Source organism: Megalopta genalis, chromosome 2 (genome assembly GCF_051020955.1).
Source record: "Megalopta genalis isolate 19385.01 chromosome 2, iyMegGena1_principal, whole genome shotgun sequence".
Classification (NCBI taxonomy): Eukaryota; Metazoa; Arthropoda; class Insecta; order Hymenoptera; family Halictidae; genus Megalopta; species Megalopta genalis.
This window is the reverse complement of record NC_135014.1, coordinates 10,654,380-10,671,637: the sequence shown is the minus strand read 5'-3', so window position 1 is coordinate 10,671,637 and position 17,258 is coordinate 10,654,380. Positions and strand designations below refer to the sequence as shown.

At 50.1% G+C, this 17,258-nt stretch overlaps 1 protein-coding gene across 2 annotated transcripts; it reads left to right on the top strand.

Moving 5' to 3' along the window:
- Positions 1-222: 222 nt before the first annotated feature.
- Positions 223-17,160, top strand: bark (C-type lectin domain-containing protein bark beetle). 2 transcript variants are annotated; one of them, XM_033471269.2, is made up of 25 exons: positions 223-2,370; positions 5,900-6,069; positions 6,146-6,339; positions 6,424-6,598; positions 6,673-6,842; positions 6,920-7,408; positions 7,491-7,876; positions 7,950-8,602; positions 8,679-9,132; positions 9,205-10,023; positions 10,102-10,347; positions 10,413-11,353; positions 11,417-11,874; positions 11,935-12,131; positions 12,208-12,606; positions 12,679-12,956; positions 13,022-13,275; positions 13,354-13,565; positions 13,633-13,757; positions 13,820-14,050; positions 14,120-14,245; positions 14,327-14,585; positions 14,665-14,866; positions 14,939-15,186; positions 15,257-17,160. In XM_033471269.2, exons 1-25 carry the CDS (start codon positions 2,050-2,052, stop codon positions 16,049-16,051), a joined length of 8,802 nt encoding a protein of 2,933 aa, XP_033327160.2. In that variant the 5' UTR covers positions 223-2,049; the 3' UTR covers positions 16,052-17,160. The 2 variants fall into 2 exon arrangements, with proteins under 2 accessions (XP_033327160.2, XP_076374455.1); XM_076518340.1 differs by having other exon boundaries at positions 14,120-14,585.
- The last annotated feature ends 98 nt before the right edge of the window (positions 17,161-17,258 follow it).

Genomic DNA, 17,258 nt, shown 5'->3' with positions numbered 1-17,258 from the left:
GAGAAGTTAGAGGAAGAAAAGAAGAAAATGAAGGGGAAAGGTGGGACAAGAAGAGGAGAGGTTGATTGTGAAAGAACAGGGGAAACGGAGTACAAATGAAGAAGGACGAGTGAGAGGATACAAAATAAAAAAGACGTTTTGATTGAGTTTTATAATATTTTATTTTCACTTCACACATTACAGTTCTAATTCTATTCGACATATATTTTACGAGACATCCGGCATAACCGTGACAAAAGTGAATCAACAAAAATCTGGTGAATCCTATACTTCGTGTGTGGTGCTGACACCTACACCTCATTCGTGCTAACTGCTGCCTGTGAATGCGTAGGTCGATAACGTGCTCCAGCAACCTGAGCGTTTCCTCACAGGTGGCGCCAAAGGTACTTTATTTAAAAACCTCAGTACAGATAATTACAAAATCTAAGTTCTCTCGGCCTCTCTTCTGTACATAACATAAACGACACAAATTACATCTGCCATCCCTGTTACACTTCGGGTACACAATTCGTCGCGTTAAATGCAAAACAAGTCGCTTTAGCATACGATAATCGTACCACGCACGCAGTCCTTCCATCGATTCATCGATCGATTACGCGTTTCGTAAAACGATAACACGCAGAAATATATCGCACTGTATACATAATAGAAACGAATCGTATACTATCGTAAACGATAAGATGCCTCGAAAATGATTCCGACTCTACTCTCCGAGCGAGAGAAAGAAAGAAAGAGAGATAGAGAGAGAGACAGGTTTTCCAGGTCGTACTCACCTGTTTCACAACCTGCGTGACGTATAGCGTGCCCTGTCACGTGACGCGCCTTACCTTTCAGCGTTCGCAGGCAGCGTACAATATACAGTGTACAGTGTACAGTAACAATAGCAGTGGCCTGTGGTAGCCACGGTAGTGTGGACGACGCGAGGCAAGGCAAGGCAAGGCAAAAGACGATAGGGACGCTAGTACGCTAGTCAGTGAAACCGCGCCCAACGTGACGCCAGGTGGCCCATTGTGCTGCGAATCGAATCCACCTCCAGCGAGTTACACGTCTGTTTTCCATCCGTTGCGAGTTCCGCAGCGGATCTCGATGACCGTTGCTCGTCGAATGGTCCGGCAACCATAGTGAACGTTCTCCAATGGTTCGCGTATGAGTCCCCATCGTAAACCGTGAGACGGACGCGGACAGGCAGAGATCTTCGAACGAGCGGCCCAAGATCCAACGGCGGAACGGATTCGATACCGAGCAGAGCGTGAAAATGAACGGCGTCTTCTCGATCGCGGCCGCGAGAGAGTCTCCCGACGGAAGACCAGCGGCGCAGCCGAGTCGCTACAGTCGAGCTGCGATCTCTCGCGCGTGAAAGAGAGCTACGTCGGGAGCCGCGAGTCGCCGAGAGGAAAGGTTAACGCTCGAATTTAAAATACAGCGTGTGCGACCGCGTCTGCGTACAAGTTGCCAACATTGCTGGGAAATCACGGACATCGACCGGTAAGATCGATGGATCCTCCGTCGACGTTCCGATGGGCTTCGTAACGTAGAAGCGAATCGGACGAGTCCTAGAACGATCGAGGAACGTGGACGGGACTCGAACGGACACCGAAGGCATATATTCCCGTTTTATCTGCTGTCTCGGCGATTCGACCGTTTTCTCGGAGTCCATGAACTCGACGAGGAAAAAGCCCGGTCGATGGCAGCGAACGTCGAGGATACAACGAGAAGACGTTCAGTGAAAGTGTACGCTCGATCGGTGATCGCGTCGTCGTGTGACGCATCCGAGAAGCAAACAGCAACGTGCAAAGATCAGGAACGACGATCGCGCGGTAGACGACGTACCGGCCCGACGCTCGATCCGGTCTCGCACAAGCATCGTTATCTTTCGCGAACGAAACCGGCCGTAGAGCTCCAATCAAGTGACTAAATGTTGCAACAAGTGTCGCAGGAGTGCGCGAAGCTCGCTAGGCGTACCGGCAGCAGGCTCGGGATCGTTGCTCCTTCGAGGATCGCCGAGGATTAAAGCTGAACAGAGCCGTGCGCGCGGTGGCCGGAACGAAAATGCTCGTTACGTGTCTGCTTCTGACGGTTTTGGGTGTCGTCGCCGGACAATCGGACGAAGGGCTCGACCAGTCGTCCATTTATTATACCGAGCCGACTTTCGTCGACGCGAACAACGACGATGCGAACGGCGGCCTCACGGAGCTGCGAGGCGGTCGCATCGTCAGAGGACGACGGGTGCTGGAGAGATCCAAGAGCCCGTACCTGGTCCGAGAGGATCTGTTCGTGGAACGTGACGGCGAGCTGGTGATCGAGCCCGGCGTCGAGGTTAGATTCGGGCCTATGATCGGTATCACCGTTCGCGGCGTCGTAACCGCAAAAGTAAGTAACCGGCGAATTATGATGCTGAAACGAACAAATAATGCTGAGCGCGGAATTCGTGACTCACGTAACGAATTGCTCATCGGTTCGTGGAAGCTACGATTTTCCTGATAGAAGCAACATCCAAACGATACTCGACGCTTGACGTTTGTAAATTACACGAATCGAAAGGCGACGATTCCGATGAATTTTCAGACACGTTACTGCGGGGCTATTTCTATGCAACTTGGCTTAAAAGAAAGCTGGAAGTGTCTACTTTCAGACAGGATAGATTGGCCTGAAATTGTACTGTATGATAAGTCCGATCGCGTCGACGACTGGCACCGGTGTTGTATTTTCTTGCAAGCGAAACGACTTTTATTATCACTCAACCTAATTAGACGGTCTTAAACAATATATTGGGAACCGCGTTTCCAAACGATTTACCGTGGTCAGGTGTGTCCGGAAATTCGAATGGTAAGCCCCCCGGCGAATATCTGCCACCGAATCTCAGGTGTCACCCCGGCGAACAATGGAACCGCCGGTGAGAAAGAAAGCTGCGATAAAACCCGAGCCGGCGAGCAACGGTGCAATTAGAGCGGAAAGAACAAGTTTATCGTGGACAAAGTACGAAAACAGATTTCATTTCCAAACAAGCGTCCCTCCCCGTGAACGCACGGCTACTATGATTAACTCGCGCGAAGACGACTCTGTGTGTTCGGTATACGAGTGTGTATATGCTAACGCTGAATGAACGTGACTCATCGAGACGTACGATTCTGCACGTGTTACTACGGGCATGCCAGAGCCGAGGAACGACGGCAGCAATTTAACTTTACGGAATGTTTTACGATTCTTCTTCCCGACGATATTTCGTCACGACGCAACCGTGGCGTGGCCTGCTTGCTTTTTACGTCCGTCCTAATTGGCGTTTCGCAATTTCATACCTTTGGTTTTCCACGCGACTATGTACAGAGTGTCCGAAAAATGTCTCGCAATCCGAAAGTGGCGGGTTCCTCGAGTCATTTGAAGCAACTTCTTCCTTTACAAAAATTTTCTACGAGGTACCGTTAACGAGTTATTAACGAAAAACAGCGACCAATGAGAGGCGAGCTCGGCTGGCGCGAAGCGACCGAGCCAATGAGCGGAACTGGGCTTCGTGCGCGCTGGTTGGCTGGGCCGCCTCGCGTCAGCCGTACTCGATTTTTATTGGTCACTATTTTTCGTTAATAACTCGTTAACGGTGCCTCGGAGAACATTGTTATAAAGGAAAAAGCTGCTTCAAATGATCCGAGGAACCCGCCATTTCCGGATTGCGAGACATTTCTGGGACACCCTGTATATTACATGCATACCTGCTGCCACGGTTATCGCGACGATGTAAAAGTTTCCTAGGAATCGATATCACCATGGCACCGATAAGTGATAAGACGGCATCTAGTCCATGCGGCTCGACGCACCTGATCCCTACGAAGACCACGCGATTACAGCTGCGGGAATTACAAGGTTATGTTCGCGGACGATACAATCGAATTTCCCCGAAGCGTGTGTTCGATTTCCGTGAAATTTCATCTGGACCGAACACACGGCTAGTCTCTCTCGCGGTGTGTAACGCAATATTGGCATTAAACCTGCATTTCCGGTGGAACCGTAATCACAGCGGCTCTCGAATACCCTTCAACTCGTTCCGTCTCCCGTTGCGCGCTACTTATCGTTAGTCCCTCGTTCGGGCCCGTCAGCGCTTTGAAACCATGGTCTGCGTAGGCCGAGCCGAGCTCGATGGAAAAAAGGTTGCGCGATTTGCAAGTACCGCGGCTAATTAACGCGATACCGTTGTTCGTTCCGCGAGGCCGCGAATGAAAGTAAACACACGCGGTGAGAACGAGCCAAGGATCGACATCGGGGATCGCCGGTTTTCTTGCCTCCCACTCGGGAGCGAGAATGACGACGCGGATCGACAGAGAGAGAGAGAGAGAGAGAGAGTGGGAGAGAACGCGAGGGAGAGAGCGCGCGCGAGAGAGAGAAAGAGAGCGCACGCGCGCGAGAGAGAGAGAGAGAGAGAGAGAGAGAGACTCGTAATCGAGGGGGGGAAAAACGTTAAACTGTTAAACGGCGACCGTGGTAGGAGGGAAAAACACAAAAGGGTCTCAAAGCGTGCGTTCGAAAGGTACGTCGAATCGCCGGAAATTCCAGGAACACGCAACCCGGTCCCCGGTGATTGTTGCTTTATTCGCGGCACGTTGCGGTAACGTACGATCGTGGTCTGTGCCCTGCGCCTCCGGTGATACGCCGCGTGTACACGCACCGATGACCGCAGCGACGTGTGTCATTAATATCCCGATAGTTAACCACCGATGTGTGCCTCGAATTCAGATGTTAAAAGCTATTTTCACGACCGTAGGAATGCGCTGGAATCGCAGACTTTCGTGCGCGCGCTGCCTCTTCCATGTTTTCCAAGGGGTCGTTGCTTTGGAACCGAGTTTGCACGGAGAAAGGAATCGCAGTCCACGCGGACCGCGAGAGAATTTTCTAATCAGCGAGAGCCCTCTCTTCTTGACAGGAGTCGGCTAATGACTCGATTAAGAACGGGATGCGAACAGCATGCACAGTGTAAAAGCCGTGAACGAGTGAATCAGCTCACGGCGCGCACCGCCTCCGCTGCGCGGTGCGTTCGGGTCACGGATCAAACGGCGGTTCTTGGCCTGAACTGTTAACCTTCGACCCCGCTAATCCGCTTACGCTCGGGACGAGACGAGACCTCCTTCCACGCGGGGAGAAAATTGGGATGATCAGTGTCATTGGTCGGCTCGCGACTAATTCCGTTTGATGGCCACCGTAGGCCAGGGATGTTCAACTCGTGGCCCTTGGGAGCATCGGGGCATGTCGCAACGGTTGCGGCCCCTTGGAGATGCGCTCCACTTCGCGGAAAGTGCGCCGGTGTACGAACGGTTCGGGGAGTCAGGGGCGAGGCTATACCGCGCGCTGGCCTCCGGTCTACCGCGACAACTACATGTTAAAATGGTCAACGATTTTTCGCATCGAACGTACAGTGTCCAAACACGTCCAAATATTGTAACCATATTAATTAACCGTACGTCACGCAGAACCGAATTACGGAGAAACAAAGAGTGCGTGTTGAAAGTAGATGCTTCAAGCTTTGAAATGAGCCAAGGTAGACTTGCCAATGACATTATTTGACGAAGCTAGCCCTTTAGATAGAATTTTGGAAGTGTGATGAAGCGACGATCAATTTTGAAATGTTGAAGAACAAGGGAAAAATAGAGGGAATGTATTATGAACATTTTTTAACCTTGAAGAAAATATGTTAAACTCGAAATATTCAAAGTAGCGACTTATACCATGTACAGTTGGACTTTTTCCCTTATCCTGCAACATTTCAGCTTGACCTTAAAGAAAAGAACATCGATTTATCTAATTTCTACCAACAAAAAAGTTCTTCGATTAACCTAACTTAGCTTAAATTTTGGGCGCATTGGAATCGAGGATTTCGTAAATAACGAATCGACGGACATGTCGCGTGCAATTTCAGGGACAACAGCAATCGCCGATCTTGCTGACAGCAGCCGAGGCGAACAATCAGATCCATCCGGTCGAGTCGCCATTGACGATTCGACTCAGCGATGGCCCTACACCGTTCGAAGGTCGACTGGAGCTTTTCCACCGGGACGAGTGGCGAGCAGTTTGCACGAATTCGAGAAAGTAAATGATTCCATCCGCTAGAAATTCCTCGGCTGCTCTAGCCAGCGACTAACGATTCTATCTTTGTGACACGTAGCTGGACTCGAGCCGATCTGGAGACGGCGTGCAGGCAGCTCGGCTTCCAAGGAGGACGATGGTGGTCCTGGATGGACAGACAATGGCCCGCGAAACCGCGACTGCTGTACGAGCAACCGGGTTGCAGGGGCACAGAGAACTCTCTGACGGACTGCGAGCGATGGCCCGACAGGCAACTCGGTGGAGGAGTTTGCGGTGAGATCTTCATCCAGGGGCCACCTCGGATGAATGAATTATCCCGGAAGAATATTAGATATCATAGCGCTCGCGTAATTTCAGATTATCACCCTGATCTCGGCGTCGCGTGCGCGCCTCGCCACGACGGGGCCACCAAGGCGATCAAACACTGGAGAGGGATTCGCTTTGAGGAAGCGCTCTACGACAATCCTCTGACCCTGGAGAACACTCTCTACGTGCGGAAATCGAAATCGTTGCTGCGGAACGTAGTGATCGAGTGAGCATTGATCGAGTAATCGAGTAGCAAATGCCCGTGGCATTGCTCGCTAATGTTGTCTCATTCGTTAAAAGGCAAGCGGGAACAGGCCGGGAGTATAATGTTACCGCGGCGATCGATGTGGTGGGTGTCCCGCCGCAGATGGAGTCGATTTCGGTGCTTCACGCGGCCTTTACCGGCATTAATGTCACCACGCCGAACGCCCCCGTCGTCATAAACAATTGCACCGTTCAAAACAATAGAGGTAACCCGACCGTCTCGGTCAGGATGGGGTCTGTCTTAAAGAGATAGGAAACGAATGTGTCTCGTTATTTTTTCTAGGATACGGGATTTATGTGAACAGTTCGTCGGGAATGGCGCGTATCCAGGACTGCTCCGTGTTGGAGAACGGCGCCGACGGGATCAAGTACGTTCACTTCGACGAGAGGCCCGACGAGAAACTGGATCGCACGGAGGTCTTCGATCTGTGCACGTTCCCGACGACGGCCAGTCAAACGTTCCCCGTTCTGATCTCCATGGAGCAGAGCAAATACGCGCCCAACAAGAAAGTTTGTCCGCAGCATATCTTCACGCGACCGGGACACGTTCTGACGATGCACTTTCTGCAAATGAAGACCGACAAGAACAACAGCGCGACCATAGAGGTCTACGACGGTAACAGCGGCGCGGAGAAACTGCTGGCCAGAGTGAGAGTGAGGAACGGCACGTTGCCGCAGAGCGTGTCGACGACTCGGCAAAATTTGTACGTCAAGTTCATCGCCGAGCCACGCACCAACTCGCTCATCTTTGTGAGACTGATGTCGGGTCACAGTAGGTCTCTCAACGATCTGGTTGCTTTTATTTATTTTCTCGTTGCTGTTTTCCGAGGGATCGATCGATACGTTGTTTCCAGAGAAAACGTACGATCTGGATGTGACCGGCAGCGTGATAGCCAGCAACAATGGCAGAGGAATCGTGGTAGAGAGATTGCGATCGGCTCTACACATCCACGAAACTTCTGTGTCCAGCAACAAACACGTGGCCGGTGTGCACGTGTTGGGCGGTGCTGCGGATGTTAATATCACGGCTAGTCGTATATCCTTCAACGTAGGAGACGGCGTGAACATCACTCACACGGGGGGCAATCATAACGTTTCTCGGACCAGCATTTCCTCCAATCAAGGCTACGGTTTCGCGTTGTGGTTGAATGATAGCTCGACCACCGAGTACGTCAACTTCAATCAGACCACCGTGGTGGAGTACTCGCAGATATTTCGGAATAAGGATATCGGTATCCTCGTGAGTATCCGCCGCGGTAATCCTTCCGTTTGTCTAAGATGAAATTATACAATGTAACTCCGTCGCTACGTAGGTTGGCAACGCGACCGGCGATTCCTACGTGAACGTGACCGGCAATTGGTTCAACAACAGCGCCGAGGTGGCTCTGCAAGTGGAATCCAGTTGGAGGCAGAACGAGGGACTTCTAAGACTTCAAATTGGCCACAATTCCTTCGTGCAGAACGCGAAGTTCGGTATTAAACTGAGTCCTGCCTTGAACTTGCACGGGATCATCGAATACAATCACTTCAGAGAGCAGGCTAGCGGCTGTATACTGATCAAGAATCCTCTGTACGAGGAGTTCAATATTTTGCCCGCCGATATCACCGTGAAGCACAACGAATTTTATTGGAACCGCGGCGCCTTTGTAGTCAGCATCGGTCTCTCGCCGTACAGCGACTCGCAGAAGCTATTGTTCACGAGAAACTTCTTGCGGGACAATCGTGTCCGCGAGTTGTACGATAATGGTAACGCTGCGAGGTTGAGATTGATACCTCGGTCCCGCGTAGCAGCTGTTGCGGTTGTCTCGTCCGGCAACGTCGAAGTGTTCAGGAATATTCTGCAGAATCCAGAGTCCAGGTACGAGATCGGCTCTCACCTGGAAGACCAATCGAAAATCATCAATTGCACGTTCAACTGGCTCGGATTCCCGGAAGAGTATAAAATATTCGACAGGCTGTTTCATAGGTCAGTTTTCGTTATACTTACAGGGTTCGTTTCCATCCAGTTTATGATATCCAACAGGGGTGCGGTCTCGTTGCAGGAAAGACAGGTACAACCTCGCCAAGATCGAGTATCTGCCGTACTTGTTGCACAGCAGCAATCCCGGTACCAACACCATCATCTCGAACCCGACGTTCGTTCCTCGCTTTGTCACGCCTGGAACAAATTTAGTCGGCGGTGAAGTGGACGGTCAGGAGTTGTTGAATTCGGGGGAGTACATAGTCGAGCGTGACATCAACGTACGTCCGGGTGGAAAACTGATACTTCAACCCGGCGTTACGTTGCGGTTCCCTCCGGCTGTAGGAATGATGGTTGCTGGCAGACTGGATGCCCGTGGGAAACGGCCGAGCGATATTTTGTTCACTTTGAAGGAGGAGATCGTCGTGGAGTCCGACAACGGTACACTAATGGACGGTCTTCTCATGGAGACGAACGATATGGAACCGCCTGTGCGACTGCTCGGAGGGAAGACCAGTCTAGAAGGAAGATTACAGGTATATATAATCGAAGATTGATGGGCGCTAGTTCTAAGCTATCGGTGCTGACCATACCGTTTGCTCGACAAGGTGAAAGTTGCCGACAAATGGGGAACCGTCTGCAACTACGGTTGGACGATCCGCGACGCTGCCCTGGTCTGCCATCAGCTCGGTCTCACCCTGGACCCGGACAACTGGCTCTTGGAGCGTTCACAGATCCCCAACGCGGGCATCAACGAGGACATCGTCCTCAGTAACGTCAGGTGCACCGAAGAGGACAACGATATCTCAAAGTGTCGCGCGGAGACTCGGCAGAACTTCGAGAACTCTTGCAACCATGAAAACGACGTTGGCGTCAGATGCTCGGAGGCTGCTTGGGCGGGTCTGAGGTTGGGTCCCTTGGCTCAGAGAAGCGACCTGCAGTTCGTGACCATCGAGAAAGCAGGCTTGCTCGATTACTCCACTAATTCCTTCAAGCCAGCTCTGCAGATCGACTTTGCGAGGCACTCGTTGGACAACGTCAGAGTGATCGGCAATCTCCAGGACGGCTTGGGAGTACTCTATTCCGACATTTATTCCGCGGACGCTATCAACACCGTGAGAAACAGCGAGTTCTCTCAGAACGGCGGTAGTGGTATCAGCTTCAAGCAGCTGGGGATGAAGATCATCAACTCCAAAATGGAGAACAACATGATCGCCGGGATAAGACACAATCCTGCACTCTCCGCTGTCCAACAGAGAGAATTCGCAGGGTGGTTCTTGCGCGTACCGGACGCGACGGATTCCTCGTACAATCCGATCACGATACCCGACCAAATGCACGACATAGACTTAAGCACGGAAGAAACTATGTACATGATCACGGCTAAAGTCAGCGGGGATCCCGTCAAACGACGCGTCAGCATCAAAGTAAGCGCGCGAACGATATTTCATTGTTTCCTTTTTTCTCGCGAGCTTGTCCTAATCCTAATTCCATGATGTTTATAGTGCAGGCCAGGCTACGTGATCGGTATCCAGCTTCTGAATCCGATCGAGAACAGGAGCAGCGAACGTATCGTTGTACACGATTCCCTGTACGACGATCCAAACAGAGATGTTTGGCACGTGCGGAGAGACTTGGCTGTGTTCCCTGTTACGTCCAGCTCGTTCACCGTGATCCTGGAGTACGATAGCGGAACCAATGCGTTGGGTGGAGCCGTGATGGTACTCACAGCTCTTCGGGCACCGGTGCAGGTATTTGTTGAAATTCCGAATGCAGCGTTTCCTCGCAGGAACTAAGTCGCGATCTTTACTCGCAGGATATAAAGAGCAAAGTGGTGAGAGGACCGATTCCCACGCTTCTAGTCACCAACTCTAAGATCAAGAACAACAAGAGGGGCATCCTCGCGTCGTTCTACAACAGATACTTGGACGAGATCGGCGACCACTTCCTCAGGAAGGCCAACGAGTCGATAAATCTGGTCGGTTGCGAGATCTCTCATAATCACGAGGAAGCTATCTACATTCACACGCCGTACTGGAACATCTACCAGAGCAATCTGTCCGAAATCGCCATTCACATCAACGAGAGCCTGATCACCGACAACGGGAAAGGCATATATCAGTTCAACCGGGACGCGAGATACTCGAACAATCTTTTCCATTGGATCATGCAGGACAGTACCGTCGAGAGGAACCGAAAAGGCGGATTCGAGGTGCTGTTGCCTGACGTCTGGCAGTACAACGAGAACTTCACGCACAGCTTGTACTTCGGCAACAACACTTGGCGGAACAACGACCAGTTTTGCTTCGTGGTGGACGGGCATTACGCCACGTTGAACATGTCCTACAATCGATTCCAAGAGAACAGCTGTAAGACCGGGCTGATCTCTGTGCGCGGAATGGAGAAGAAGATGCAGATCGACAACAATCGGATCGAGAGCAATGCCGGAGTCTACATGGTGGAGTTCAGAACAGTCAGTCAGTCCGAGATCTTGGGAGACGTGGACGCGCGGTTCTACTACAACGAGATCAAACGAAACAGCTACGACTTGGCCGGAATGGGGCCCCGTCGCACAGACGACAGTCCAAGCTACGTGGTCGGGTTCCACGGGATCCAGAAGGTACAGATCAACAGGAACCTGTTCGGTCAGAATTCCTTGGACTACGAGCTACTAGCTGGCATCAGAACAGCCAAGATCAACAACGAAGTTGACGTTACTGAAAATTGGTGGGGAACACCCGATGACATCGACATAAGGTAAGAGAATCTAATGCTGCGATTAGGAAGGAAAGGTTCAACGACGATGTTGGCAATTTTTAGAAAAAGGATATTCGACTTCGACGACTGGAACGACCATGCGGTGGCAAAATACAGACCCTTCCTGACCAGCGACGCCTTCGAGTCCTCCGTTTCGGCTTCCTGGCAGGTCGCCAGGGAAGTGGACTTGGATAACTTAGGCGGTCGCATAGAGGAGAACTTGTCTATACACGTGAGGGACAGACCTTACGTGGTGAGATCGGATATCACAGTGATGCCGGAAGCCACTCTACACATTTATCCAGACGTGGTGATGGAGTTTGCACCCAACGTCGGGATCCTAGTCTTGGGCACGTTGAAGGCGGTAGGCGTGCCCGGTCATGAGATTATAATGAAACCGATGGAGCGCAACGTTACGGACTCCCCGAGACCGACCACAATGACCGGGAACGTTGTCTCCATGTCGGAGGAGACTATACGTCTGTGCAAAGATGGACGGTGTTCTTCCTTGTACAACGAAGGTAAAGAATTCGCGTTCTAATCGATGAACAATTTACTATTGGCTCGAATGAATTTCGCAGGGTTCCTGGAGTTCTTCAACAAGACAACCTTGCAGTGGATACCTCTGTGCGACACTAGGTTCACCGAGAGGAACGCGCAAGTGGTCTGTCGCCAATTAGGCCACGACATGCTCAACGTTTACGTGTCCTACGATCGCAGATACGAGTTGCATCCTGGCTCTCTAATTCGCGTTTGGTCCTGGCCTGAACCGCTTCAGGTACACCATTAACAAATGACGAAACCGACCAACCATGTTCGGTCCTTCTGGATGATAATGCGTCTTGTTTTCGCAGTGCACTGGCAAAGAGGAGAAACTGGAAGACTGCCAAATCCGATTGAACGGTCAACTATATGGTCACCGGCACGAATGTCCCTGGGACAGCCAATTTGTGTTCATAAGCTGCGGGAAACGAAACCTGGACGATGCCCACGACTACTGGGGTGGCGTCCGCATTGCCAACAGCGAATTCGAGCATCATTTGTACGAGCACCGTATCCACGACGTCGTCACCCACGAAACAATTAGGCGTGTCGAATCTGTATTAAGGCACATTAACATCACGGGCGCCGGAATTCTGCATTACGAGAAATCGGCTGCTCTACAAACGATCATGAAATCGCCGACGATAACGCACATCAACGTCACTCGCAGCGCTTATCACGGCATCAACGTGATATCACCGACTCACACCGTTAGCATCTAGATCTCACCTTTTTTTCAGCCGGTTCGCAATGCGTTTCTTAAACGATCCATTAATTCTTAGGTGGAATTGCTGTTCAATTCCGTGGAGAACGTGCTCGGCAACGGTGTGAACGTGCTATCTATAACGGGAGAGGGCCGCGAGGCCGACGAGAGCTCGTTCACGCCTATCAAGGACTTGAATATACCCTATCATTTGTTCAGCATGATCGATATATGCGACACCACCAAGGAGATCACGTTGGAAGAACGCGTGCTGGTTTATTACAAATACGACAATCATCCTGTAAACTGCGTCAAGATCTTCCGCAGCGCTTACAGAGTGAAACCGTTTGGATTTAGGTTTGTTCCACTTCGAAATCTAACGGTATCGACTACCAGACTCTAGAGTTCTGTCGCTTTTACAGGCTTCTACAGTTCAATCTCTTCAACTCGACCGGGAAATCGGGGCGCGTCGATAGAATTACTCTGTACGATGGAGACATCTATAACGTCACTGCCAAGAAGATCGGTCAGCTGGAAGCTAACAGCCCGGACGAGAAGAAGCTGTTCAAGACGCAGGGGACCAGCCTCAGCCTAAGACTATTCGCTAATGGTGCAAGCAGCGTGCACGGTTTCATCGCGGAAGTAGTTACCCTGCCCATCTCTGCCATTGGATTTAGTGAGTCGCGTGGATGTCTATCAGCTACCTGTTAATCAACGATCATCATGTTAATTAATGTCCTGTTTTCCTATTCAGATCGCGACGTGCAGCACAATATATCTTACTCCGTGATATCGAATTGCCGCGAAGGCGCGATCAAGTATGCCAGCGCGGGCGAAGTGAACGCGATAATGACTCTGGAGCGGAATCAGTTCACGAACAACTGCGAGAAACTCTACGGCAATTTCTCCACCTGCAAGTCTGCCCTCTGGCTGGACGTCCAAAACACCCAGTCGTTGTTCTTCCGAGTCAGTAATCGAATACCAAAGAATGCCGAACTGTTGTGCAACTGTTTGATCACGATCACCTTTCCAGAACAATTTGGTCCGACGAAATCAAGGCGGCCTCTCGATTCGAGCCGATTCCAGAGGCTCAGCGACTTCTCTGAAGGGATGGATACACAACAATCTGTTCGCGGAGAACTTTAACAAACCTGCACTGTGCGTAGAAACTAAGTAACTCGCTTGTCGAACAAGTATTAAATTCTTGCTCTTCGTTTTAGATACGTGGAAGGTCGTCAAAGTAGCCCGTACCAAGAGGTGACCATATTCAGAAACTACTTCACGAAGAACAACGCCCCGTACGACAACAATATCGTGTTGAAGCAGGTCGTCAGCAACATGACGCTCAATTATCTGCATGGCAATCTCGGCGCGCATCTTCTGGAAATCTCCGGATTCGAACGAGTCAGACTGCCCATTTACCAGAGCACGTCTCACAATGGATTCTACAAGTGAGCGTTCCTCGATGAATATTTCACGCGAAGCATTTGAAACTGCTTACCGAACGATGGATGTTTCAGAAATTATGCGGTTGACCGCAATGGACGCAGCACCATAGTGGCTGGCACTCCCGGCCAGCAGTACGTCGACAACGTATTCTTCAACCCGGACAACGACTACGAAATGCTCACCACGAATCGATCACAGTTTGTATTGTTTTTACGTATCCGGTACCGTTCGAGCAATTCAATTGACCAACTAAACGCGCGCCACGTTCAACTGTACAGACAATTAGAGATGTGGAGGGCTCACGTGGACGCGAGACACAACTGGTGGGGCTATAACGAATCTCTGCCGGTGGCCGGCAGGATCAGAGATCAAGGAGACTCCCTGGAGTTGCTCAAGGTCGACTACCAGCCTTTCCACATGAGCAACAGATCCGTTCTGAACGGAAAGTGCCCGCCAGCCTGGGACCTTGTAGGCGACACCTGTTACATCTACATCGGTGCACCCACGGACTTCTTTAGTGCCCGCGACTTTTGTAGAGTGAGTCTGGCATCGTTGCAGCACTGTTTGTCGAGTGTTTAGGAATTTTTCTAACATCGATTTTATCGGATTCCTTCAGTCGGTGAACGCGTCGATGCCGTTCGTTATGGGCGATTACCTTGAGCTGTGGCAATTCCTGCGGAAGCAGCAAGAGCGCTACGATTTCTCGGATCGCGCCTGGGTGCAGCAATTGGATCGAGTGGACCAGTGCACGACTTTCACGTATCAGACGATAGAAATCGATCACTGTGCTCAGCCGAGCCCGTTCATCTGCGAGATCGGTGCGTTGTTTGATCGAACGTCTTGAATTAGAGAAACCTCTAACCACTTTTTATATAATATAACCGTTGTAGATCCGAAAGTGAACATTGATCCTCTGTCCTGGAGGAAGGACATTGTGGCTGTAGCTGTGTTGGGGGCTGCTGGCGTAGCTCTAGCATTGCTAACGGCAGCTATCGCGCTCTGGGTGTCTAAATCGAAGAGGAGGAACATAGAGAGATTGGAGAGGCGAAACTCTATCAGACAGTCCTTGCACTCGCTGAGATCGGTCGGCTCTACGTCTGGATTCACCGAGCTTGCCTATCGTCGCAAACCTATTACGGTAGTAATCAGCCTTAGAGACCCTGATTTCCAAAAATCGAATATCCTCTATTTGCTTAATACATTTTCAGACCAAACACTCTACGGACACCCTGAACTCCAAGTCCCTGGACTACAAGAGAATGCTCAATGGTGGGAGTATAGACTCGATGGACAAGTCCCAGCTGAACTCCTCGATGGAGGACAACCAGAGCTACGACGTCTACGAGGCGCACAACCCAAGATACTCGCCAAGCACCAGCGACTTCAAGACCACTGCCCCAAAGTACGGAGTCCCTCAGAGCGGTAGCAACCCGGTGTTCGACCTCACTTACCGCAACGAAGGCTTCCGGAATCATTCGACTTTCACCTCGAGGAGCACCAACGATTGGCCCATAGAGTCTAACACCGAGACAACCACGGATGAGACCCCTGTCGCGGACGCCACCCACGAGAGTTCGTACATGAACAACACGTCCACCCTGCCGCTGCATTCAAGTCTGGTGCTGACGGACTCTATCAGCGAATTGAAACGAGACATAGAAGCATCCGCTGCCTACGGACCCATGGACTACGAAGTCAGACGCAACTATGACAACGCACCGTTGACACCCAGCCAAGCTTCCGAACCTGTGCCCGAATACGCCTCGGACTTCAATCCCCCGATACCTCCTCATCCCTATCATCATTACGACGAGAGCAGGCCCAGAAGCGAGGCGCTGTTAGAAACTAATCTGGACAACGGAGAAGAGAAACCGTTGAGGTCGAAGAGCGAGGCGTTACTAGAGACCAATCTGGACTCGTTCATGGCCAACGAGCCCACGGAATTGACGCAATTGTCAGCCACTGCGAGGAGCAAGAGCCAACCCTTAGAAACGGCTATGTGAATTGCTTCTGTTCTATAAGAGACAGGGACCCACTGGGCTGACTCGGATCATGCAGAAAGATAACTCTTAAGCGAACCCACCGAGTTACACACTTAAATACAGTGGACCGTAAAGAGGACAATCAGTGCAATAATAACATTGCTAAGTCTCTGACGTTATGGTTCTTCCTTGCACACGACTTACAGCTAGTAGTTTTCTTGAAAACTGGATCTCCATGTTCGCCTGGCGTGCAATGCCAATGTGAGATTTTTTTTACGAATATAACCTAGCGTATTTTTGCAAGTTGTACCTCTAGTTATGTAGTATAATACCGCAAAAGATATCTCGCGTAGACTAGGGCAGACGTAGTTCGAATAACGTGTACAGCAAGCATTAGAGAATGAGTTATTCTCGCGAAGTAATTAAAATCGCATAATTTATATACTTGAAGGGCGTTGGCGTAGTCCTATGGGAAATATACTTATCTTTTAATAGAATCAGAGATTTCAGATGTTTGTCACAAATGTGTGGAGTTACACTGCCAAACTAGCGGAGAGTCTGTGTATGCGTTTTGTGAGCTGTACTCACGTTGTGATAGATGTCTAGATTGTAGGTGATCTCACCGAAAACGCCTTGATTAAATATACATTATACGTATTCTAACAGATTATCCGTTCATAATGTGTAAACTCACGATGCAATCGACAGTGCCTCTTCAGGCTCGCAATACTTGCGTATTTAAACAAACCGCAATTTCGTATCATAATTTTTATATCATTGTTAGAGATAAATCGTAAGAAGTTGAGTACGACTTTGATCAGGTAATGGATGGCTCAACGAAACGCGTGTGTTCTACTGCGAATTTATTCTTCCAAAGAAGGACTGTTCGATCTGTGACGACATTATATTAATTTAATGTAGGAATTGCGAATATCTTTATACATATATATATATATATATATATATAGAAATATATTTATACGTTTTCACAAGTCGAAGAACCCGAGAAACTTTTTTTCTTAAAAAAAAAAATGAAATCGAAATATTCGTTTTTGAATTGTAACACGTTCGTACTGTAAACTGTACATTGTTCGCGACGAAGCTAATAAACGAATCGCATCAATTCGAAATCGTAATTATTTATTTCGAAATGTGTATGTGTGTGTGTGTGTGGATTCCTTTGTGTGGTGCCGTAATGCAAGGCACAACGAAAGGGTTTCGCAAATAA